Source organism: Pocillopora damicornis, chromosome 10 (genome assembly GCF_964200805.1).
Source record: "Pocillopora damicornis chromosome 10, jaPocDami1.2, whole genome shotgun sequence".
NCBI classification, from domain to species: domain Eukaryota; kingdom Metazoa; phylum Cnidaria; class Anthozoa; order Scleractinia; family Pocilloporidae; genus Pocillopora; species Pocillopora damicornis.
In genome coordinates, this window is record NC_142679.1 from 22,020,016 (window position 1) to 22,046,936 (window position 26,921).

Consider the following 26,921-nt stretch of genomic DNA (forward strand, 5'->3'; position numbering starts at 1 on the left):
TGAAAGAAACCACGAGGCTTATAACAAGTCAGGTTTTCTCACTTAAAATAACTAATCTTATATTAGAATTACAATATGGACTTATGGTAATTAACTTTGACCGCGCACACGTACACCCACACACACACGCACACACATATTAAGTAAGTTAGTTAAGAATTACTGCCTTACAGAAGCTAATACTTAGAGAGAAGAAATTCCTTAAGCTTTCTTTTAAAAGAAGCGGAGGAGGGAGAACTAGTTATGTCAGAATTTAACGAATTATAAAAGTTTGGACCTTGAAAGTAAATTGAAAACTTCCTGGTGTTTACTTTTCGCTGAACTAATTGATTCACAAAACTTATGCTCTGTGATCATTCTATCAATTCAAACTTAATTAAAAGGCTTCTATTTCGTTGACACTCGATTGCTCTTTAAATAAACACAAAAGTTGCATTATGTTTCCACTCAGTGATCATAAAGCTGGCTCTGTTCCTATTCCGTCCCTCTACACTTGACACCTAACTGGATCACAAAGCTTACACACTCTGATTGCACTCAATCGCTCTACACGAGATAAAAAAAACTATGCTCTATTCCGTGACGCGCGCTGAACGGCTCTTTTTGCCTTCATCTTGAAGTTTTGAGTCTAATTGAGGCTTGATTTACTTGTAAGTAAAACATCGAGCGTCCAAGTACCGCCAATGTTTTTGGAGTACCAGAGGCGCCTTGAGTCTCCTTGCGGATTGAAGCCAAATTGAAAAGGAATCGATGGTTGTGTTACTTGTAGATTTTTAGAGTAACGCAACAGAGTCATATGGAATGATGTGAACACTTGATTTGTGCAAGCTTGTCGAGCACCTGCTTTTAATGATCTTCAGGCCAAGGCCAGTCAGCGAATACTGAAACTCACTGTCAGCAGAAACTCAACTGATGTAGCCCGATGATGAGGAGTTTTTTTAATCCTGATCTAGCAACTCGAACAACACGAACAGAACTGAAATATAACAAAACGAAGGTTCATCTTTGATAATCAAAAGGAAGTAATAAACCTATTGCTCCACGTGCCATGACTTTTCAAACTGCTCAGAGTTCCTATCTATTAAAACAGGAAAAGCTTGAAGAGAGCTTACATCTGAGGGGAGGGGGGGGTGGGGGGTGGGGGGGAAGGGGCTTATAATTGGATGTATTTTTCTGTTTTACAGTTAGATGGGCGTGAATTATTCAAATCAGAAGTCCAATCAGAAACTGCGTTGGAAATCCTCAAATAGTTCGTATCGCTTTTTATAGTCACAGAAATAGTTTGTTGTTCACTGTTTTCCATCATATCCATGCATCATACAATTTTCGATTACCCTGCAAAGACCTTCAATTAAGGCTGGTTTTCGTGTGCTGCGGAAAAACATCAAAGACGAGTAAAAACGATAAGTAAAGTGGGGGATCCACGAACTTTCCTGTCAGATACATGGAAATTTTTTCGTTCTTTTACAAATTTGCCTTGCTTTCAGTTGATGTGACTTTATAATTTAGGTTTAACTAACACACATGACGAAAATACTGACAGCCAGACATCAATTTATTGAGTTTCACTAGAATTTACAAAATCTACATTATGGACCGACAATATAGGGGAAAGTGATTGCTCTTTTCTGTAACTCATAGAAACAATTCTTGGGAACCTTTAGTCAATCCACCAGAAAAGAATGTTCTCAATATATTTCTAACTATTATTAAGCAGAAACCTTCTTTCCAACTCCGTGAAAATTACAGTGCATTGAGTGAAAGAGCACGAGGGCCTCCCGAAAAGACATTCCAGATGTTAGCAGAAAAACAGAATATAACAAGAAAATAAGGTTTTGCGTTAACTTGAATGTGCCATCACCTACAATCAGTGTTACGTGTAGCAAAATTTAGAAGACGAACGGGCAAAAAAATTAAAGAAGCCATCATTAGTGAGAATCAATTTTAGTTTTGAGCTGATCAAGAAAAAAATAGATTGACTGCATAATGAACCTTTACATTGTTAAATGTGTATTCATTTAAATTGGATACACAAGAACATGGAGAGCTGACTTCACAATTGTTTATCTACAAAATTATTAGTTAGTCCTTATTACCCATAAGTTATTACTTGACCAATTATCGCTATCTTCCCACCATGCCCGCCATTTAAAGTCTAAACAGTCTTAGCATTTGTATCTTCTTTATTCTATAAGCGAAAGTAATTTGTGGCTAACATGGTCCTCACCCAGGAGATTATAAAGTATTAACGTGCCTCGCCCTAGTATTGTATGCTTTTAACGCGTAAGAATTTGAGTGAATAAAGAGGTGAGAAAATTTTTGTTCACTGTTTTCTATCACCTAAATATTCATGCATCATACAACTCAGAACGTACGAGCCATGTTTAATTCTCCCCATTCCTTCCCTTCGTCCCTCCCCTTCTTTCCCCCTCCCCCTACCCTACCCCTCCCCCCACGGGAGAAGGTGAGGTCAGTACAAATTTATAAACTCACTTATTCTTGCAAATGTTGTTTGTGAATTTTAATTCTAACCTCAAATATAAACGCCTCTAGAACCACATTTTGCACTGTTTGTATTACAGTAACAAGGCTCAATAACAAAATCTAAATAATGACCCAAAAAAGTTAAACTATTGAGTTTAAAAACAGACATCAATTAGCGCTTCAAAACAGAATTACCACTACACGCTAAGAAAAGTGCTACCATACATTTCAATGGAGAAATGTTATGATCACTTTACCATGTCCAGCAGTATTATAACAACATTCATTTTGCTGATTTGTTCCGTTGTTGAAAGAACCTCCCCCTCCCCCACAGGAAAGATCTTTATTCGCACCTCCACTTCCCCCGGAGTACCCTCCACTTCCCCCGGAGTACCCTCCACCTCCCCCAGGTATTTCATGAACTAAACGATAACCACCCCCACCTCCGAAACCACCCTGATGCGCCTTCTCCATTACTGTAAAAGCCTCCACCACCACCTCCTACAATCAAGAGATTTACAGTTGACATTAGCAACTTAACAGATCATGGCTTTTAGTAATTCTGAAAAAAAAAAAATGAGCAACAAGCACCACCTCTTTGTTCGAAATACTGATGGATGGCGGTAGAATGCAAAAAAATATAATTCAGTATTTATAAATAGGAAATTCTTCACCCACCAGAGTGCGGTTTATCAGTTTGTCCTCCATATCCGTTCATTCCTGCTGACAGGAATGGCGAGTTATACCCTGCATTCCCTGTTGTGTTTACGGACGCATCACATCCTGAATGTTGTTCTGTCATTTTTGCAACTCCTCCTCCACCTCCGGCTATGATTAAAGGCGTGTTGTTTTTTCTCACCACAAATGTACCTCCTCCGCCTGAGCCAGTCTTTTTGTTTGAATTCGGCTTCGGTCTTTCCCCTCTTTGACCAATAAGTATGTGAATGATCTCATCTTTGGTCAACATAAAGTTTCCAATCATCCGCGCCCCTCTTCCTCCGTTGATGACACTATCCTCACTGTACCCCCCTGAGGCTCCTATTGTTTCTATTCTGTATTCACCAGTGTGCGGCACAGTCCACAGTTGAATACCGCTGGACACTTCAACTTGTCCGTCATGATCCTGACCTGTGTAGTGACTGCCAACTGAGTCTGGACCCTTTCTTCCACTCTTACCAAGATTTGTAAAAACAGCTGTAAATCCTCCATAAAACACATACAGTAAAAATAAAAGTTATGATGCTGGTAAGAAATTGTTACAATTACTTTTGGCTTTGCCAATACTGTGACTTTTACCCAGGGCCGCAGTTGAAAAGAACGCTGATAAACAGCCATTCTTTAAAAACTATTTGGACATTTAAGTCCAAATATGCTACCAAAAGCTGGTTTCATTAGAAAATAGAAGAGTTAAAATACAGCTCAAACGTCTCCTGTGACCGCAAGAATACCAAGGTTTCCATTTTCTTCAGGTTACGTTATTGACTCAGTCACTTACGACCCACTGAAATCCAAAATGTCAGAGTCAGAGGTGGAAATGCACCAAATGCAAAGCACAATTTCAGGTCACGGGGCACTTTTTTAAGGTGTTGGGAGGATGAGAGAAGTGAAGAACCGTAGCAGTAATGTTGACCGAGCGAAAATTGATACAGTTTGACTATTGGTTGAAATGGAATTTGAGAAAACTTTAGCGGCATACTTAAGATGAATAATTCTTGAGAGAAGGTGGCAAAGTATGCAAGCCAGGATTTTAAAAAAATCCTGAAAGAAAAACAAGAAGCGAAAGAGCGCCCCTCGAAGTCGAATGATGTCGCTGACCGGAAACCGTTGTTTTTCTGTTTCAAACTTTAGACGCGATTGAAAAAATTGAGACTTAATGCGGTAAAAGCAATGCAAATAAAAAAAAAAGCGATGAACCAGGTTCTAAAATGAACCATGATTAGCAATACAGTTATTCAGATAAATCTTCTTTTGTACTTTGAATAGCTTGTGCTATCCTAGATCATTCTTCTTGCAAACTTCAAAGCCAAGGCTATCTGCTGTGATGTTCTGAGACTTTCACACTAGTGAGATGTTAGTGATTGTATGGTGCTTATCCCTTTCAAATAAGTCTGCCCAATCACCTAAGAGAAATAAAGTTTAGGGGAGGAGCGTGCGAAACTTGTTACTTATCAGTACATCATGTTTCTTTATTAAAGCACATGCAAGAATTTCAGCATGCTCGTTGGCCGAGAGCACTTCAATTTATCCCAAACAGTGCACAAAGTTAAAATCAAACTGATTGACAGGTAAGTCGCGTAAGCACAACGAAACAAAATGGCTGATGGGTGAGGAGAAAGCAACAATGTTTTAATTCAGAGTTTTAGGGCGAATGCTAAAAATAAAAACATCCAACGAAAGACAATCAACTGGTCAAAAGTCTGGCTTCCAGGAAAGGCTCTGAAAGTATACAGCGATCCCCCTGAATAAAATTATCAAGGAGTTAAACCAGCGCAACAATTCGTGCGAAAAGATTACGAGCGTACGGGCTCGTGCAATTTGGCTGGCCTTTAAAAATATACTCGTGCTGATTTATCCCAAATTTCACTCGAAATCATGTGATTAGCTATACTGATAAAAGTATAAGATTCCTTACCCTCATCACAGTTATGGCCTTTAAATCCAGATCCATCCACGCACAAACACTGATAGTCTCTGTCTGTAAACCCAGCTTGGCATGTTGCGTTATTCTTACAAGGATTTTTCTTACAAGCATTCTTAGGAAGGAAAGGAATAGAGAAATTTAAAATGATGTTTTGGAAGGCTAACAAATCCTTCCTGTGTGTTTGTCGTCCGCACTTGCAATAGTGTGCGTATGTCTCATGCGTGCCGTCCCATTTTTTGGGCTAGGTTTGGTGGATGTTCGCGTTACATTTATTCCCGTCTCGAGAGGGTTATTTAAATTAGTAGGAGAGGTTGGGATATCCCTTGATTTCGTATCAGAGCTTCCCCGGATAAAGAGTATTACTTTTCCCTCATAGAATTGATCCTCACCTCTGCTCCGCGGTAAATGTAACTTTCGTTTTTCACCAGGTCTTCATCATGTTCAATAGTCGCGTTATTCAGATCACACTCATGTTTTCCAGACAACCGTTTTATCTCACAGAAGTTATAACTGACGCAGTTAGGTTCCAGGTAGCATTGGAATCTGCAGAGATCCTCGTTAACAACTTCAATAGTTCGAAGCGTGTGATTCTCCAACCGGAAGCCAGGTTTAGGAAAAGTAGTAAACAATAAACTGCGGCAGTTACCTGGAAAACAATTATGTAAAGTTGGAAAGTTGCTATGCAGTATTGAGCACCTCTCTTAAACTCGAACTGTAAAGCACTTTTTCTTCGAAATTATTCCTTTGGCTTTTGACTTTGCGATTCTTCTACTGTCACCTGTCGATTGTTTATAACGTATCTTCCGACTAATCGATGCAGTTTTTATCTCCCTCTTGAAGATCTAAGCTATTTTAATCCATTGCCAAAGCCAACGCTAAAAATTAATGAGACCGTGTTGCAAAAACGCTGGCGGTTAAACGCCAAACATAACAACATGGCGGCTGCAGCTGATGCAGGTACGAAACAGCAAAGTCGTTCATGGACTGAAAGAGAGCTGAAGTACTTTACCTTCGTCCTACCAGACGAGGAAAACGACTTTGGTTACAAACTGGACAAATTTGCGTTGACGAAGACTGCAAACAAAACCGTTTTCGAGGAGATAAAGAAGGTTCTTGAGGAACGTATGTGGATCGAAGAATTCAAAGAAGAAAACATTTCTTCGTTCATTTTATATTGGCAACTTAAAAACTCTTCTTCAGCTTTTCTTTTACAGGTAAACAATTTTACAAGTTCCAGCAGGGCCGCCATCTTAAATTTTACCGCCAAAAATCTCTCATTATTCGTCTCTTGTTGCTCGTCATGTTGTTCGTCCCGTCTTTACATCAGACGAATAACTTAAGAGACGCGTTATCCGACTGGACGGGTAACGCGTCATCGAGTATAAAAACGGCCATTGTCTTCACTGTTTTTCTTGCTCAGCCGAAAAAATGACTCTTGTACGCTACGTATGCCTATGTTTATTTGAGTTGGTTAAAAAGTTGAAATCTTTTATACGGATTGTCTTCACTATTTTTCTTCTTCCACTTAGAAAACTTAGAACCGAATCGACTTTCAACGACCTTCGTTCTGATCAAACAGGATTACGCAAAATTTGTTTGACAAATAGTTTTTCCTCTATGGGAGTAACAATAAACGTATGGGTGTGTGTGTGTGTGTGCGTGTATGAAGAGTAAAATTGCGCCCAAGCTAGTTTAGAACTTCCTTTCTGTAAAGGCTACCTGCAATACACAAAGTCCTCGATTTAGGTTTGGAAAATTTCAATCAACCTCAGCACCACCTCTATCTGGAGCTAAATTTCACCAAACGCCAAGTTTTAATAGATAAGTTTAAGGTAGGCTTTGAGACATTTTTCCATGAAAAGTTATTTTTTTCTCGTTGTGGAGATACAAAGGCCTGCCAGTGGTCATTTCATCCATAATGATTGCGTGGGATCCAAAAGTTGTAAACGTGCACGGACAACATTTTTAAGAAAAAGACGTGATTACTTGTTCTACAGTAAATTTTCGCTTTTGGTTTGTTCACCATCTTGTTGCTTTCAAATAATGACCATAAAGTGCAAATTGAATTCAAACGATGTGTGAACTCCTCGTCAATGTGTAGGTTGTTTCATGTTATCCAAGGGAGAACTATTTGACTAAAGTAATTTAGTATATCTAACACTTCTAGGAGTAGTTTGTATGAATACTTCAAGGTTTAGTTATATTAATATACAAGGCTACCAAAAATGAAACATAAACGTATATATATTTACGCTATCCTTGTCCGGCGACCGTTTTCACAAAGTTGTAAAACCTCGATATTTTCTTAAAAACTATGACAATTACTGATGGTTTAAACGAAATTATTGTTGCATTAGAGGTAGTTTTGCAGCTATTTCGTGGGTCCAATTTTCAATAATGTCGTCGACTGTAATTCTTTCTTGACACGCTTTCAGTTTCCGTTTGTTGTTGTTAAGTCGAAGAGGTGGATTGCAAGGGAGGGAGGGGGATTACACGCATTACACATTGGGTCTACTTTGCAGGAAATTTTCACCATAACAACCGGCTCGTCAAATTACAATACGTTTTGATTTTCAGCTGGATATTGCTTAGGCACCAAACATTTCACTTTTCTTAAGGGACCTACGAAAGGCTTTCGTACAATTTTATCATCACTATCATCATCATCACCATTTATTAGCCACTTAAAATATAATTTTTAAGCAGGTTTAACAGTATGGTAGGGCGAGGAGACTTTCAAGAAACCACCAGGCTTATAGGAGAGGCCACCTCTGTTGTCAATATGTTTGTAATTGAGTTGTGGATATGCGGCTTGGCCAATTCGGATTCATTTTATTTAAAAAATTCAATGATCTTTCTTTTAAAAGTAAAAAAGCTGGTCAAACCAGTGATCGATATTGCGAGAGAATTCCAAATTTTAGGCCTTCAATTGGTAGAGTATTGTAAATTGTAAGATTAGTACGACAGTTATGTGGTCGATAGCAATTGGATATTCTTGTAACAAGCTGAGAAACATCGGGGGCAATAGTTGATTATGATAATAAAACATTAGTTTTGCTATTTGCAATGCTTTGACTTAGGAAATAACTAAAATGCCCAATTAAGCAAATATGCGGGTAGTGTGTTCTCGATAGTCTGAGTTGATAATAGCTCGCACGACACGTTTTTGTAAATAAAACATTCTATTTAAGTTGGTCACATATGTGGACGGCCAGGTTGAATAAGAGTAAGTGATATATGGGTAAATTAACGTATAGTACAGAGTAAGCTTGGTATTAGATGAAATATAGTATCTAGCCCTAAATATTATACCGGCTGACTAAGGATTTGTTTAGCTACGAAGCTAATGTGAGGTTTCCTTGTTAAATGCTCATCAATATAAACACCTAAGAATATTGTTTCATTTACTTGTTTCAATGTCTGATTTCCAAAGGATAGGGAAAAAGATTAACCAAGTTTCTTCTGCCTCGATTTAAAGATAATGTAACTTGTTTTCTTAAAATTTACCGAAAGCTTATTGCATTTCATCCAAATGTCAAGATTTCACACTTCATCATTGAGAACGGACTCTAAATAATCGGGATCTGAGTGAGAATAAAAGATACTGGCGTCATCATCAAAAAGCAGAGGCTGTGTTAATTTAGATGCATAGGAAGATCATATATAATGTATATAACAAAGGACTAACAATAGAGCCTTGGGGCACACCACACGTACTAATTTGCTTGGATAAACAATAAGTCAATGAGTCTGTATTGAGGTTTTTTTGGGGTACGTAAAGTTGCCCGAAATTTTTTTTCGAAAATCTCAAAACGAAAACCGTTTTAATGATTGTTTTGTAACTTCCGGGAGCGTGGGAAGATGATTATCTTCGCGGAAAGCTTAAATATTTAAGAATATTTTTTAACACCGTACAGTGCTCTGCAATATTTAATTATAAAAGTCGTTCGGCTTGAAATATGATCCATTACTCGAAATTCTGGTAATGTTATGAAAGAAAAGAAAATACTGCCCCGCTTGTTTTTAGCAATTTTACCATTTCAAACAGCATCTAACTAGTCGCAAACAAATTTCCTTTGAATACCTCCTCAAGTTTCCGCTCCTTAATAAATTCAGAGAGAATTCAGACAGAAACGGTAGTGGTCAGATCGTTTAAGTAAATGTGGGGAATTTTCATGTGGGGAATCTTCATGAACGCACACTCCTAAGGAGTTCAATGACTCGATCATTGCCATCAGTCTCCGTTACGATCATGCAAGACTGCGTAAAGTTCATTTAGCAGATTTTTCTGTCGAAATCACCTGTTTTGGTTGGGTGAAGAGAAATTATTCCGCAGGCTAATTTTAAACTTTCTTTCTGCGGTGGATCAATAATAGCTAAATCCTTTCTTCTGCCCGCTCACTAAAGTACATGAACCCCTCGACTTAAGTTTTATGAAAAATGGAACCAGCCGTTACATCAACAAACAGGTCTGCCAGTAGTCATTTTATCGATCATGTAGGATCAAAAAGTCGAAAATTAAACGCGGTTCACGGACATCATTGCAGAGACAGTGACTGTTTATTCAAAATAAACCTTCCCTTTTGGCTCAGCCCAGAAACCATGTTCCCTAAAATTTTATTTCTTTCAATTTTGTAATTTTTAAAAAGTATTGCAACACAAAATTAAAACTTTCTTTAAAATATTTGGTTGTCTCATGCCACTCCGGGTATGTAGATGAATAAAATTGTTATTGTCTTTAGTACTAGTAGGAGATGCTTATGTCAATATTTCAAGGCTTAGTTATGTAGATAAAGATAACAAAAAAATCATATGATGATAAAGAAAACTTTGAAATAGTTCTTTGACAACAAATAATACCCCATTCACAACATCAACCGGGTTGAATTAAAACAGAGATGTGAATAACTGAATTTTCCATAGGTTTCAAGTAATCACTAATTTATATTTTAATTCTGCTAAATTTGAAGTTGAAAAACATCGGTTTAAGCAGCTACTAAGAAGACAATTTCCAACCATGTTTAACAAAACAGCTTTAAAACATGTTTAAGCATTGGTGTGAATTGGGTATAGCAAAATCTTACCTCGTACTTCTGGTATTAGGGAAGCCAAAACGGTGAGAACGAAACAGTAGAATACAGACAGCATGTTCTCAGAAAAAAACACCCGTTATGATTCAAGCGAACAGCTAGAGTGAGTTTTTCCTCCTTGAGATAAACATTTAGCGAAATGAGACAGCTGCAGTTTTATTTTGGTTCAAATACATCACATCCTATGTCTAATTATGAGGTTCAAAACTGAATTAGTTTCCCTGCGAACCAGTTGATTGGTGAAACTCAATTATACTTAATGCATTCTATTCTAGTTTTATTCTAGCTTAATTATATCTGTATGAGCGCGACATATGAGGAATTTAATAATACTCTTTACTAAGGTGACCCCCAACTGTCAAAACAAGAGATAACCTCGGGGCAAAAGAAAGAGACTCACGGCGAGAGAAATGGCGGGAAGTGATGATCAGCCGCTGACCCCTTTTTCTTATCCCATGGTGCACCTCGACAGCTCGTCCCGGACCCCACGCCCTCTTTTATGCCGTGAGGACATTGTTATTTCTTTTGCCGCGAGGTTATTTCTTTTGCCATGACAGTTGTGGGCCACCGCACTTTACCGACTGTTTACGAGCATTCCTTGTTCGCCCACTCTTGAGCGTAAAATAAGGGACCGGTCATTATTTATCGCCTGGGGGGGTCGGAGTATTTTTGTTGTCACATCGGAGCATTTACCTGATCCCCCCGTAGAGTATCTAGTTTTTTAGAGATCCCCCCTTATCGGTAGTGGAAAGTTTCATGATCCCCCCCCCCCCCAGCAAATGCGTTGGCAGTTAAACACAAAGATAAAAGCCCTTTCCGATAAAGAAAACAACTTGCTTAGAAACGAGAATTGGGGAGTGTGCCAAAACATCACGAAGTTCATGTCAGGCGTGGATGGATGTAAGGGCAGTGGTGATGTCGCGAAGTGTGAGTCCTCCTTGACCACTGTCAATGAGGCCTTTAATTCAGCATCCGATTTGCTCTCATTTATCGACAACAGACGAAAGAACCTTTATACAGAAGAGCATGCCTTAAGGTCGTTTGCAAGTGATGAGCTCAAATATTTCCAGGAAGCTCAAGAGCGAGTGAAGGCCATACACCAAGAGCTGCCGAAAGCCTCCAATGCGCTCACGACCACCCTCATGAGCTTGAAGAGAAAGTTCCCATCTCCCATGGGGAACAACAGCCAATCCCGAAGAAAAAAAGAAAACAAGAGAAAAGTGAAAAAAATCAAGGAGAAAAGGTTGCATCAGCGAGCAGCAATTCTCCTAGAAAAACTTACCTCAAAAGAGGTAGCTAAAGAGGTTTTCGATTCACTCGAAAAGAATACTTATAAATGTGTCTCAAGTATTAATGCGGGATTCACTGCGAGATTTGTCAAGCGTCTCCACCTGGATCCTCTGCTATGGCTTTTGGAAAGAGGCGTGTTTGAAACAGAGCTGGCACGCAATTTGAAAGTGGTAGTGGCCAGAATGAACGAAGAGAATAGCAGTAATGGTGCTGAAAAAGGGTCAAGTTCGGGCGAGGATTCAGATGAATCTGACGAGGAGACTGTGCAAGAGCCAGTGGAGAGGGCTGCCGAAGATTCTGACACGGAAGCGGAACAAGATACAGCCTCACCAAAATAAACACTTTTTTATTTGTTGTTTTCATTCGGCCGCGTATTAAAATAATGAAAGTTTATGATTTTAGATTACGATTCTCTATAAAACAAACTGAAACGTTATGAAACAATTTTGAGCAATTGTAAGTATTCCATTCTCAAAATCTTGATTACCTTTCTAATTTAGATCGTGCCTGAATAAAAACGTGTATGTTAGACTACGATAGTGATTCTTTTTTACAAAATGGAGGGTCTGTAAAAGGGTTTGGGTTTTGTGTCTGGGCTAGAATAGAGTTTATATAATACAAAATACAACTGAACGTGGTCTTGAATATATGGTTGGGGGTTTAGAGTCCCAGCGGCAAATCCTACCAAAGTATTTACAAATGCAATCACCCGGGGTCCCGGCGCGACCTAAAATTCCTTTTTTTTTGGTCTGATCCCCCCCATTATACTTGTCAATTACGGCTGATCCCCCCTAAAGGTCTTCAAAAAACCATGTGATCCCCCCCTAAATACTCCGACCCCCCCCCCCCCAGGCGATAAATAATGACCGGACCCTAAAGACGACCGTTTTACCACAACAAGTTGATGTTCCGAAATTTTGGGGTTGGCGGCTAACGGATAGTTTGTTTTTTATTCTTAGATTTATTTCTTATTCTCTGACTGTGAGGTGAAGCTAATTTTTCATGTTATCAAGTGTCATTCGTACAAGTTCGTACATGTTTGACTTACGCCCTCCACCCTCCCCCCCCTCCCAGGTAGATTGTGGTCCCAAAAGCTCGGACAACCTGTTGTGACTAACAAGGAAACGAGATTACTGATCCAGGGGAAGCGGTCCCCCTACCTTACGGTCCACAGTACAAATTTGTCACTTTTACGAAGATCTCTACCAATATTATTGATGGTTAAATTACACTACCTTAGTCAGATTGATTTTCAACGAAACATTTGCCTCATCTAAACTTCTGCATTACAAGAGGTTATTTTCTTTCTTGCAATTCAGTTACGTAGTGACTCATATTTTGATGAATTACTCTCAAATTTAGCAAGTTCTTTTTTTCCTTTTTGTCATTTAAGAGACAAAAATCATGCGAGTGTTGAATTATTTTTTATAGATTCAAGATGCCCTAAAATATGTTTGCTATCGATTTTCTTGCAAGTTTTTAAAACAAAGTACCACGTTTATGTTATGTTCTAAGGAAAGAAAAACATTGTTAATGATCTTGTCAAATAAACTGTTCTTGATTGTCACAATTCTTTTTACTTCCTTTTTGTTTTGTTCTCAAAGATAATAGACATCGTTACACGAGGGCTCAAGAGCCCAAGGGGGGTGGGGAGGGAAGGGGATGCGCTTTAAGATATTCCTTTGTTATGAGGGATTGATTTCCATTTGCCTTCTAAGATGAGATCTTTATATTTCGATTGATATTGCTTGAAAATTAAGCTTTGTGAACCCATCATAATCATAGAGCGAAGGAGAGAAAAGACGAAGAACAACGTGCAATGATAAGAGGAAATTTCATACATCAATAGAGAGGAGTTTGACTTCTCAAGAAAATCTAATGACGAGGCGTGGTCTTGTAAAGAGTAAAAACATCACTGAACAATTAAGTTGAATCAACAGATTATGGACTAACTAGTTTATAATCTGTCGATTATATACATGTCAGGACTCTCATTAACGTTCATATGTAACTAGTTAAATCTTGAAAGTTCTCAAGTTTGTCGATTGATGAACCGACAAAGTGACAAGAACTTTATTGGCACGTTCTTCATGTTATCTAGTATCGCTCTTTGTGTGATCACAAGGCTCATGCTTTTTTGATACTCAGTCTACACGTTATTATTAATCTTATGTTTTTGTTCGTATTTATTCAATGTTTACTTTTTCCTGAAATAATAGATCCACAAAGCTTATGCTCTGTGATTATTTCATAATTCAAACTTAACTACCAGGCTTCTGTTTTGTTTAGACTCGATTGCTCTTTAAATAAAAACAAAAGTTGCTTTATTTTTCCACTCAGTCACCTCACACATGATCATAAAGCTCACTGCATTTCGATTCCGTCCCACTACACTTAACACCTAACTGGATCACAAAGCTTACACTCTGATTGAACTTAATCGCTCCATATGAGATATAATAAATTTGCGCTCTATTCCGTGATGCAACATTGTTCAAAAGATTCCCTGAATAGAAGAAAGATCATTTGTAGGTCCTACCTTTATACCCATTCACCAATTTGGTGTTTTCTTTGAATTGATTTACTGTACCAAAGCCTCACGAGGGTAGTTATTTCCTCTACCAAACGTTTTATTTTGTCACGGGGATGTCGTGCGAGACCCACAACTGATTCAAGTATTACGCGCGCTACAGATTGCCAACTTGGGTATAACAGGAACAACAAATATTAAAATGTTAAATGTATCATCTGTCATCTGTCATCCAAAAGAATCTAAGAGCTTAAAAGCAATGTTTTTTTAACCTAAAAAACTGTCTCATGTTGCTTGTAGAATCGAAAGTCAACAATCTTCGTTTTGATGAACCAAGACTGAGTAAATTTTAATAAATTTCCGATCAAAATCAACCTTTTGGTTAGAACATCGTTTCAGCGATGAATCATAGATAACTTATGCCTTAGTTTGACCAACTTTCTAGAATATACGAATTAAGTCCTCCATGCAGATTTTGTGAACCAACCTTTAGATCAACTCAAGAGCCAAATTGTACAAAAAGCCAGCCGGACTTTGCCACAAATGACATATTTAATTACCACTGCGGTTTGTTTGTTTGTTTTTCTTTCCTTTTTTTTCGAGAAAACAGCATATTTTGTCTCGTTTTGATGTATAAGACAATTTCATCACAAGAATTGAAATCTCTCACTGCTTTGTAACTTTTCATCTAACTCCAAGTCGTGGTATTTTAGTTGACTCTCAACTTTAAACAAAAACGAAAATATGTCAGTAGTCAAACCCATCCGTCGCGTATAATCGAACATGTCAAAAAACTCGTACAAGTTCACTGACTTCTTTGTAGAGAAAGTGACTGTATTTTTGTATTTCTGAAGTAAACTTTCGCTTTTGGTAACTCCAAAAAACCACGTTTCATAAAATTTGTTCGTTTGTAAACTTGTTGTATCCAAAATCTGTGTTACAAAATAACTTCAAAGACGTATGAACTTCTTGCAAAATTCGTAGGTTGTCCTGTGCCAGTCCAGGCATGTATTTAAATGAAACAATATATTATATCCAATTCCAGTGGAAGCCGAGAAACTTGGGCGAATATTTCAAGGCTCAGTTATATCAATAAAGATAATCAAAAAGTAATATATCGCCTTGGTAAACTTTGAAATATTACTCAGACATAACTAGGATAGAACTGCAGGTAAATCTCACCTCGTCCTTCTGGTATTAGGGAAAACAAATGAAAAAAGAGCATTCGTTATAATCCCAGCGAATAGCTACTGTGAGTTTTACACTTTTAAGGACGAAATCAGGCAACTAAGAGAGCTGAATTTTAATCTGCTTTCAAATTGGTGCCTTCTTTGTTTATTTATGTGGTTGTTAGTAGTTGTCGCGGCTGAATTAGTTCCTCTGGGACCTTGTTGGTTGGTGAAACTTGATTATACTGAACGGATATTAATGGCGTTCTGTTTGAATTAATCAGGAAGTTAATTGCCTTCTACCGTGAACTGCTGGTTATAAACCTTGGGGCTGTACAACTTCGTGAGGGGTTTTAGAAGGGCTTAGAAACGGAGGGGTTTATGTCCGAGGGGGGCTGTAACCGGAATAGGAAAACCGCGTGGAAACGATCAATACAAGCGCTGATTAAAATAGGTTTTGCAATTGTTGGTTTTTTAAAAACTAAGCTTCAAAACGTCGAAATAAATCGCATTCATTTCAATACATTTGAAAAAGTAATTTAATTCAATCTCCCTAATCATTCTGAGCTCCATATGACATTATGCGACCTTTCCGTACATCTAGGCAGAAAGCCGCAAAACTCTAAATCCCCTCGGTATCAACGAGCGCCTTTCGTTCAACTTATTTATTTTTGTTTTCTCGTCACCATATTCCCACCAATAGCGTAGCTCAATTTTTTGCATATAAAAATACACACAACCCACAATTCCTCCATTCGCTCTGACGAAGGGCTAACACTCAAGACGTTAACTTTTAAACTTTTTACGGTGGCCAATTCACGTTATCAACTCACGTGTTAATACCAAACTACCCTGTTATAATCTCCAACCGACACAACACCAGTTTCTTTGGAAACTTACCCTTTCTTTATCTGAAGAGTTATGCGTTATCAGGAATTGAATTTTGATTTTATTGGATTAAGGGCCCCGTCCAGGCCTCACTTCACGTCATATTTGACTACATGTGAAATTTTCATAGCAAAGTAGTCATCATTTCTGCTGCATAGAAATTTTCACCATGCAGCAACTGTCTCGATTCAATTGTTTTCATTTTGTGCAAGTAAATGATTAGCCGTATCTACAAGGATGAGTTTTTATTCAACGAATTTGACTTTGTACTTAATTGTACCTTCGTTGTATTCCGCTGAAGTTAAGTTCAGTAAAGGAGACACATGTAATGAGTGACGAATGTCTTATGAAAAGCGTGCGTGAATTATTTAGTTACTATATCTTCCGATTGCTCAATCAGAAGTCTAATCAGAAACTGCGTTGGAAGGCCTCAAACAATTCGAAACGCTTTTTATAGCCGTCGTCAGAATCTCCTTCTGTACAAGGCTGTCATAGAAAATAATTTGTTGTTCATTGTTTTCCATCACCTAAATATCCATGCATCATACAATTTTCGATTACCCTGCAAAGACCTTCAGTCAAGGCTGGTTTTCGTGTGCTGCGAAAAAAAACATCAAGGACGAATAAAAGCTATGAGTAAAGTTGGGGGATCCACGAACTTTCCTGTAAGATACATAGATACTTTTTTCATTCTTTCACAAATTTACTTTGCTGTCTGTTGATGTGACTTTATAATTTAGGTTTAACTAACAAACATGAAAATACTATTGCTCTTTTCTGTAATTCATAGAGACAATTCTTGGGAACTGTTAGTCAATCCACCAGCAAAGAATATTCTCAATATATTTCTAACTATTATTAAGCAGAATCATTCTTTCCAACTACGTGAAGATTACAGCGCTTTACTCCACTTTAAGTGACGAAGAGCACGAGAGCCTCCTGAAAAGACATTTCAGATGTTAGCAGAAAAACAAAAATATAACAAGTAAGTAAGCTTTTGCGTTAACTTGAATGTGCCATCGCCTACAGTCAGTGTCATGCGCAGCAACATTTAGAAGGTGAACGGGCAAAAAAATTTAAAGAAGCCGGGTCACACTGACTGTATCATTATTGAAAATCAATTTTGGTTTTGAGCTGATCGAGAAAAAAAGATTGACTGCATACATTTACATTGTTAAATGTGTATTCATTGACATAAAATGCACAAGAATATGAAGAGCTGACTTCACAACTGTTTCTCTACAAAATTATTACTTAGTCTTCATTACCCATATGTTATTATTTGACCAATTATCACTAACTTCCCACCTTGCCCGCTATTTAAAGTCTAAACAGTCTTGGCATTTATATCCTCTTTATTCTATAGGCCAAAGTAATTTGTAGCTAACAGTGTCCTCACCCTAGAGATTACAAACTATTATCTTGTCTCACCTTAATATTGTATGCTTTTAACGCGTAAGAATCGGATTGAATAAAGAGGTGGGAGAATTTGTTGTTCACTGTTTTTTATCACCTAAATATTCATGCATCAAACAACTGAGAACGTACGAGCCATGTTTAATTCTCCCCATTCCTTCCCCCGTCCCCTCCCCCTACCCCATCCCTCCCCCCGGGGGAGAAGGTAAGTTCAGTAAAAATTCACAAACTCACCTATTCTAGCAAATGTTGTTTGTGAATTTTAATTCTATCCTCAAATATAAACACCTCTAGAACCACATGTTGTGCTATTTGTCTTACAGTAACACGGCTTAATAACAAAATTTAAATAAATTAAAGAAAAAAATTTAAAAAAGTTAAGAGTAATTGAGTTTCAAAACAAACATCAATTAGCGCTTCAGAACAGAATTACCACTACACGCTAAGGAAAGTGCTGTCTTGCATTTCAGTGGAGAAATGTTATGATCACTTTACCATGTCCAGAAGTATTATAACAACATTCATTTTGCTGATTTGTTCCGTTGTTGAAAGAACCTCCCCCTCCCCCACAGGAAAGATCTTTATTCGCACCTCCACTTCCCCCGGAGTACCCTCCACCTCCCCCAGGTAACTCATCATCTACACGATAACCACCCCCACCTCCAAAACCACCTCGATGTGCTCCGCCCTCTCCCCCGGCCAGAAATCCTTTACCTCCCTTTCCCCCTCCGAGAGAAATCTTTGAGTTTTCTCCATTACTGTAAGAGCCGCCGCCACCGCCACCTACAATCAAGAGATTTAGAGTTGACATTAGCAACTTAACAGATCATGGCTTTTAGTAATTCTGAAAAAAATCCAAATTTAAGCGACCAGTACCACCTCTTTGTTCGAAATACTGATGGATACAAAAAAAAAAAATTCAGAAGTTATAAAGAGGAAATTCTTCACCTACCAGAGTGCGGTTTATCAGTTTGTCCTCCATTTCCGTTACTTCCTCCAGAGAGGGGTGGCGAGTTATACCCTGCATTCCCTGTTGTGTTTATGGACGCATCACATCCTGAATGTTGTTCTGTCATGTTTGCAATTCCTCCTCCACCTCCGGCTATGATCAAAGGCTTGTTGTCTCCTCTTACTACAAAATTCAATACTGCGTAGACTACTAACAGATGAAGTCAATGTGCAAGCAGAGCATCTTAATCAGTTCATGGATGGAACTAACCTTAACCACATTAATCAAGGTAATAATATTACATTGGGGGAGAGAGGTGAGAGGGGGGAGGGGGGAGGAGGGAGAGGGGGGGAGGGGGGAGGGGGGAGGGGGAGAGGGGGAGAGGGGGGGAGGGGTAGCAGACCTGGTGATAAACAACTGAAAACTCAGCAAAAGTCAAGCAAATTCATAATGCGCCAGCCCCCCTCCCTCTTTCCAAGTTCCCCAATCCTATAAGCAAACTGAGAGAGCAAAATGTCAGCATTCAGTTCCTTAACAAAGGTGAGACCTCACAATCCTTGAATACAAGGACCTTACTGCCACTTTAGTTAACAAGGGACATGATCTCTTTAGCAGACCTAAAAGTTTGTTTTCTTTTGCTGTAATCAAGTGTACATGGGAGTCCCAGGTAAGTTTGTCCGAGATAGCTACACCCAGATCCTTCTCCTCACGCACGTGCAGTACTTTTTCAGGGCCTAAAAAAAGTCTTGAAGTAAAGGCTTTTTCTTGCGTGTTATAGTTAGAACTTTGCATTTAGAGGCATTGAATCGTATGTTGTTGTCGTTACTCCAGGAATTCAGGTTTTCAGAGTTTGTTGGTGTCGTTCACAATCTGTTATAGACGAGATGGAACTGAATACTTTGGTGTCGTCATCGTACAGAGCAGATTGAGTACCTTCCGGTAGAACACCTGGCAGAACATTAATAGAAACATAAAATAAAAATAAGCCAAGTAGGCTGCCCTGAGGAACTCCCGATGTAACTGGCAACACCATCCAAAATGACCCTTTGAGATCTTCAACTTATTTAATCTGTAAACCAGGCAAGCGTGTCGCCTTCCACATCATATCGTTTGAGCTTTTGAAGCAAAACTGAGTGATTGACGGAATCGAAAGCTGGCAAAGTCCAGGTAGATAACATCTGTTTAAATATTTTTGTCCAGGGTATGACCAGTTGTATTAAGAACAGATAACAGCTGTGTGACGCATGAGCGATCTCGCAGAAAGCCATGCTGGAGAGGCCTGATGTATTGTTTAAGATGATCGTAAAGTTTAATACAGACACAGCGTCCCAGGACTTTGCTTTGAATACATAACAAGGAAATAGGCCTATAACTTTCAGCCGGTTTCATAGAGTCCTTTTTACGTACCGGTGTGACATTGGCTTATTTGGCGAGTAGTTCGTAAGGAGAGATTGAAAAGCGAACAAAGACTAGGTGCAATTTGAATGCTGCATTCTTTTAGAAGGCGTGGAGGAGTGTTATCAGAACCGCACGCTTTAGAGGTAACCAAAGTGGCTAAACAATTTGCAATTTCGTTATTTGCATAAATAGTGCACTGAAAGAGCGGAAATATCGTTGTTTACAACGGGACTCGGAGGAGTAAAGACGGATGAAAAATAAGAATATGAAAGATCCACTTCTCAGCTGGGGTCGTAGCCTCTATGCCGTTATAGGTTATGACTGAATTTGGTTTGGTTCGGTGGTGCAGAACGGCTTTATGATAACTCCAAAAGAATTTTGGATTCTCAGAAAATGCGCCTTCAATTTTCTCCAAATAAAGGCGACGTTTTCTTTTAACCAGGTACTTAACATGTTGACTCAAGGAGCGCAGTTTAAGTTTGTTATCCTCAGACTTATGTAGGCAATATTTCCTCAGAACCCCATATTTCTTAGGAATGTGATGGCGAACTTCACTGTCTATCCAGGGAGACCAGTTAGTATATTTTACAGACTTAGTAGGTGTACATTGGTCTACAGCTGACAAAAACAAATCCTTTCATAAAGCTCAGCTCTCGTCAAAGCCTCCAGAAAGTGCAATTTCCAAAGGGGTATGCGACATGAGACTGCAAAGATCTTGGAAATTCCCGCGTTTGAAATCGTAGGTGTAGTGCGAACAGACTTAGACAGCTTAAATTTTAAAAGGACAGTAAATTCTGAAATGTGATGATCCGCTGGAAACCCACACCTCTCCGGAGTTGAAGTGAGAACGTTTGTGATAATTTCTGGACAATTACACAAACAAAAAAAGATCTATCCATCGCATGAATCCCAGTACCCAAAGAGATCGGTAAATCGGCGGACCAGTCGATAGAGAGTAAATTAACATCTCCTGCCAAAACAATGCGACGTGACTCAGCATTGCTCTGAAAGAAGAGTTCAAATCATGATAAATCTCAGATCAAGAACCAGGCGGGCGATAAAAAGTGTACAAGATAACGGAAATACAGTTCAGCATTCTAATTTCAACAATGATCAGTTAGGTGTTTCCTTTCTCAAGATCCAAACGGCGAAAGGCCTGTAGATCAGTTTTAATAGCGAACAATAAACCGCCGCCGACGCGTCCTTCTCTACCCCTTCGATAGAAAGAGTAGCCATAAAGCAGGTCACAGTCCATGACAGAGCCAGGTCTCACAAACACAAACAACATCATTATCCCCTCTGTAAACTAGCTGCTATAGCAGGGTAATCTTGCAAACCTTTGAGGCGGTTGAGTCATTATCGAGAGACACATCCGGGTTAGATGGCGCATCCATGAAAATCGTTATGTCAATGTCAGAATGAAGATCCGGAGCAGACAAATAAGAGTACCCACGTTTAATCCAAAGGGACTGAGGAAAGCGAATCATGGGTGCAATCCGTCTTCTCCTATCCTTTGCTGAAAGTCTATCCTGCCATTTATAGAGATTTTTCTCCTCTTCCAGCCATGTTTCCATTGTTGCACCAATTTTACCTCTCATAATCCGACCACATCCTGCATTAATGGGCTGGATTTTGTCAGTGTGGTTTTCAGGCAGCATGTAAACTGTAGTGTTGATCTGATTTCTGCATGTTTCATGGAATTGTTGACCTTGTTGGAAGCCGACAAGGTCTACAAATAGAACTTATTCTTTTTAGTCATTCCTAATTCCTGGAATAAGTGTGCCTTGAACCCACCGCATGCTGATTTCTTCATTAATCTAAGCATTTTGCTGGAAATACACATCAACTCTCTTGTCATACTTTTCTTTCTCCTCAGTGGCCACACGCCCCTTTCCTCTGAAGATAAGAGCTGGCTTCACATTTTGTTCCCCATCAGCCCCAATTCAAAGTTGTAGAGAAGCATATCGTTTATCTAAACCAGATGATGGTTGTGACACGCACACTTGCTTAGCACCCAATGTGTCGTAGGTTTTATCTTGTTCGTTTACAAATGGGACAGGAACCTACCTGGTCGATATTGTATCTATTTTAAGGTATCCATCTTGCATACTTTGAGTCAACTGTATAGGACTTGTTTCTTCTCCTTTGTGTTTTCAAGGCTTTCCTCAAATCCCTATGGAATTTCTGGATCGTATCCCGGCCATCTTCTGCCCAGACTTTTTTTCCACTTGTTGGTCCTTCTCCTCAGTAATATGTTGTGTTTTTCTCTGAATCTCTGGAACCAGTTATTGCTTCCTTTAAATTTCGAAGCTTCTTCTGCGCCATAACATGCTTTAATTTTCGATTTCATATCTTTTTAACCAAAGTTTGGACACTTTGCTTCCTGCTGCTCTCCGTAGTTTAAACTTGGCAAGTAACAGATTGGACGCCAGAGGATATTTATCAGTGCATGAGGACCTGTTCTTAGCGATCCTCCTCCTTTGTTTCATTGGCTTTGCGTCACCTGTGTCCTTCTTTGTCCTGTTCATAGTCAGTTCTGCAAGAATTTTGCCTCTGTTTTCTTCCCACTTTATTTCCAGCGATCTGATGACTCCTTGTTGTTTTACAACTGTGTTGTACTGATTTGTTGACAATTTCAGTGAATCCAAAGATCAGTGTTTTTTTTATGAATACGATGGTGTAGGACTTTCGCTTGTTACTTCCCTTCGAGTGTTGCTTCGCCTTTGAGTTTGACCTTGCGCAACACCGGCCAATTCACGTGGCACATCCTCAAGCTGTTGACTCTCAGCCATTCTGTGCATGTTTGTTTTACCTGAGTGGTTGTTAATGTCTACAAAAATAGTCAATGTTTTTATAGATGCTGAAATATTGGCTGTTCAGGTTCTGTGCGGCAGAGGCCGGGTGCTTGAATTGTACGTGGCTGTCCAAATATTGTTGAACTTTGAACGATCTATCGCGCTGTTTGCATTTAACTTTGGCGCTGCTCAGTTTAACTGTCTTTTCCAATGTCGACCTAATGTCGTACAGTCTGCCATCCTTCAACTCTACTGATTTTCGTAAACCACACTCGAATAAAGTACGATTCATCTCCCACAATTCAACAAAATTGAGGAACACAAAAGTCAATGCAGTAATGTATCCCATAACACTTATTTGTCTTAGTTGTCGCAAAACTCTTCTTAGTTTTCGCAAAAAATTTCTTAGTTTTCGCAAAACATTTCTTAGTTGTCGCAAAACACTTCTTAGTTGTCACAAAACACTTCTTAGTTGTCGCAAAACATTTCTCAGTTGTCACAAAACACTTCTTAGCTGTCGCAAAACATTTCTTAGTTGTCACAAAACACTTCTTAGTTGTCACAAAACAATTCTTAGTTGTCATAAAACACTTCTTAGTTGTCACAAAGTACTTCTTAGTTGTCACAAAACACTTCTTAGTTGTCGCAAACAGAGAGACGCTATTAAAAGAATCTACAATTCAAGCAGAAAGTGAAACTAACGGTGACGTAATGATGATTTACCTTCCAAATTCATATCGCAGTAAACCAAAACTGCCTTCCCTGCGCCAGATGGATCCAGCCAGTATTTGTTGCTTGTAGTGTTTTTTCCTTCGCTTGCTGTTATTTCCCGGCATGAACGTGCTGGTAACTCCGGAATCGAACCCAAGGGAGCTGGTATGTAGGTAAAAATGTTGAAAATTAAGTATAGGTAGGTGCACAAGTCGAAAGCCGAGAGTGAAAAACACAAGAGAATTAGAACGAGAATCTAGTTTCATTCACTCAATGTCCGCCTTTGAATGTGATAAATTAAACGCTCTGTCAAGCACCCTTCTCTTGGGAAGTGGGCCCCCCTCACTTTTAAACCCTTCCTTTAGACCCACCAGCTTTTTTATCTTCTTCCCAGACCTTAAGCTTTTTGTATCATTTTAAAGAATAAATACATAAATAATTTATTGTCACCATTTCACACATGCATCAAAGCTGTTCTGTGAAGAAGTTAACTAAAAGTTAAACTGAATAAAGGGGGTAAGTTTCTAAAGAAACTGGGGTGCTGCCTCGATGGGAGAGTATAACAAGGTAATTTGGTGATATCAACTGAGTTGATAACGTAAGTTGGCTACCGTTCAGAGTTTCAAAACAGATGTTTCGAGTGTTAGCCCTTCGTCAGAGTTAATGGAGGAATTGTGGGTTGTGTATCTCTCGGCAGAACTTGGAGCTACGCTTTTGGTGGGAAACTACAAAGCAACTACAAAGAAAAGGGATCGAACTAATATCGTTCATCATTAGAATTGAGAAATGATAGAAAAATCAATACCGATGATCGCGGGAGATCAGGAAACGCGGACTGTAATCAAAGTCGAGCGTATGACCAAAATATTGATAATTATTATCCAACATTATTGGCTGAATAGTTACCTCTTCCTTTCAAACGGCGAATATAAAACCACGCTGGATCCGGAAATTCTGGAAATTCTCGGGTCTTGCGTCCTTTGTGCGGTTGTTCAATTCACAGATCTGTTCTTTTCTGTTGAAATTATAGCTCTGGCAGGTAATTTCCCTTTCACATAAGATATCACAGATATGAGGAGCTGCTACTATCATTCTCTTGAAAACGAAACCTTTGAGAGCCATGCCTCGAATATTAATTTCTATCCTGCACTGATCCTCAGCGATTACAAGGTTGGTGACCGAAACACAGACAAGAAAATAACGAAATATCCACAGCATTTTTCCTGAAAAACGAAACTCATAGACATCAATGAATAAACTTTTTTTCTCGAGGCTGACTAAGAACAGTGGATAATTAGAAGAACAGGACCTCAAACCCCCCGCCCGTCTGTTATTCTCTTTTTTATAAAGACTTATCGCAAAATGACTGAGCGGACGAGAAATTGATCAAGTAGAGATACCGCCGACAATTCATTTTTCCCGATGCAGAGAGTATATTTTTGAACCTAAAATATCCTAAGGAGCTCAATGACCCGATCATTGCCATCTGTCTCCTTTACAATCACACCAGACTGCGTAAAGTTTGTTTAATACATTTTTTTTGTCGGAATCCCCTGTTATGGCTGGGTGAAGCGAAATTGCTCCGCAGGCTAATTTTAAACTTTCTTTCTGCGGTGGATCGGTAATAACTTATTCCTTTCATCTGCCCACTCATTAAAGTCCATGAACATCAACTTTCAAGCCGAACTGTACCAAACAGCCAAACAGCGCGAAAATTAAGGTGCTCATTTTTTTTCAAGGTCTGTCAGTAGTCATTTTATCCATTGTGTTGGATCAAAAAGTTCAAAATTAAACGCGGTTCGCGGACATCATTGTAGAGACAATGACTGTTTATTCAAAGTAAACCTTCCCTTTTGGCTCAGCCCAAAAACCATGTTCACTAAATTTTATATGTTTCAATTTTTTCATTTTCAAAAAATATTGCAAAATCAAATAAAAACCTCCTTTGGAATATTTGGTTGTCTTATGCCACTCCAAGTATGTATATGGAAAAAATTGTTATTGTATTATTTACTAGTAGGAAATGCTTATGTGAATATTTAAAGGCTTAGTTATGTAGATAAAGGTAATAAAAAAATTATATGATGATTAAGAAAACTTTGAAATAGTTCTTAGACAACTACTAATACCCCATTCACAACATCAACCGGGTTGAATTAAAACAGATAACATAACAGCTTTAAAACATGTTTAAGTATTGGTGGAAACTGGGTATAGCAAAATCTTACCTTGTCCTTCTGGTATTAGGGAAACTAAAACGGTGAGAACGAAACAGTAGAACGCAAACGCTCGTTATAATTCCAGCGAACAGCTACAGTAAGTTTTTCTTCCTTAAGGGAAACATTGGGCGAAATAAGACAGCTGCAGTTTAATTTTTGTTAAAATACGTCACCTCCTTTGTCTGATTATGAAGTTCTCAGTAATTATACTTAATGCATGTCAATGGCCTATAATTTGAATAAAAATAGAGGAAGAAGTCCTTCATGTGTTGGTTTATTGTGGCTTATTATGTCCGTATGAGTGCGACGTAGGAGGCAGTCAACAATATTCTTTAGCAACTGTTTACACGCGATCCTCGTTCGCCCACATTTGAGCGTCAAATAAAGACGACCATTTCACCAAAACACGTCGATGTTTCGAAATTTTGGGGTTGGCTCTGACGGGGAATTTTTTCCTTATTTTCATATTCTTTTCTCATTCTTTGATTGTGAGGTGAGGCTACTTTTTCATGCAATCAAGTGTCATTCGTACATGTTCGTACATGAATGACTTGCACCCTCTAGCCCCCCTATTTTCTGTAGTAAAAACCAAACATGATTAAGCAGTGTTTAAGTTCGATAAAGTGAACACTAGTTCCCCGAGAAAGCGAAAGGGGAAACGTAAATATTATCCGCTTGCACAGTATCAGTCACCAGATCAGCGTATCATACTGCTTATCATTTGAAGTGAAAAATCGTGCTCGGACAGAAGTAATTTTCGTCAAAATAAATTCAAACGATATATGAACTTCTCGTAAATATGCAAGTTATTTCATGTTATCTAAGGGAGAACTATTGGACTGAAGTAATTTATTATGTCTAACAGTTGCAGGAGTAGTTTGTATGAATATTTCAAGGTTTAGTTAGGTTAACATACAAGGCTACCAAAAATGAAACATAATATAATATATGGAATATTGGAATATTTGGTTGTCTTATGCCACTCCAAGTATGTATATGGAAAAAATTGTTATTGTATTATTTACTAATAGGAAATGCTTATGTGAATATTTAAAGGCTTAGTTATGTAGATAAAGGTAATAAAAAAATTATATGATGATTAAGAAAACTTTGAAATAGTTCTTAGACGACAAATAATACCCCATTCACAACATCCACTAAGTTGAATTAAAACACTGAATAACAGAATTTTCCATAGGTTTCAAATAATCACTAATTTTTGTTTTCATTCTGCTAAATTTGAAGTTAAAAAACATCGGTTTAAGCAGATGCTAAGAATACAAATTTTAATCATGTTTATATAAACAGCCTTTAAGCATTGGTGTGAATTGGGTATAGGAA

General features: G+C 38.5%; 2 protein-coding genes and 1 pseudogene across 2 annotated transcripts; all 3 read right to left on the reverse strand.

The window, feature by feature from the left end:
* Positions 1-2,899: 2,899 nt before the first annotated feature.
* On the reverse strand, positions 2,900-10,344 carry LOC149039403 (uncharacterized). The gene is made up of 5 exons (XM_089185798.1): positions 10,210-10,344; positions 5,515-5,771; positions 5,117-5,237; positions 3,163-3,687; positions 2,900-2,985 (listed from the first exon to the last, which is right to left on the reverse strand). The coding sequence occupies exons 1-5, from the start codon at positions 10,271-10,273 to the stop codon at positions 2,900-2,902; spliced, it is 1,053 nt and encodes a 350-aa protein (XP_089041924.1). The 5' UTR covers positions 10,274-10,344.
* Positions 10,345-15,599: 5,255 nt separating this feature from the next.
* LOC149039404 (uncharacterized) lies at positions 15,600-18,641 on the reverse strand. Its single transcript, XM_089185490.1, has 2 exons — positions 18,461-18,641; positions 15,600-18,291 (listed from the first exon to the last, which is right to left on the reverse strand). The coding sequence occupies exons 1-2, from the start codon at positions 18,582-18,584 to the stop codon at positions 17,975-17,977; spliced, it is 441 nt and encodes a 146-aa protein (XP_089041616.1). The 5' UTR covers positions 18,585-18,641; the 3' UTR covers positions 15,600-17,974.
* Positions 18,642-21,168: 2,527 nt separating this feature from the next.
* Positions 21,169-22,942, reverse strand: LOC149039405 (uncharacterized; annotated as a pseudogene).
* Between the last annotated feature and the right edge of the window lie 3,979 nt (positions 22,943-26,921).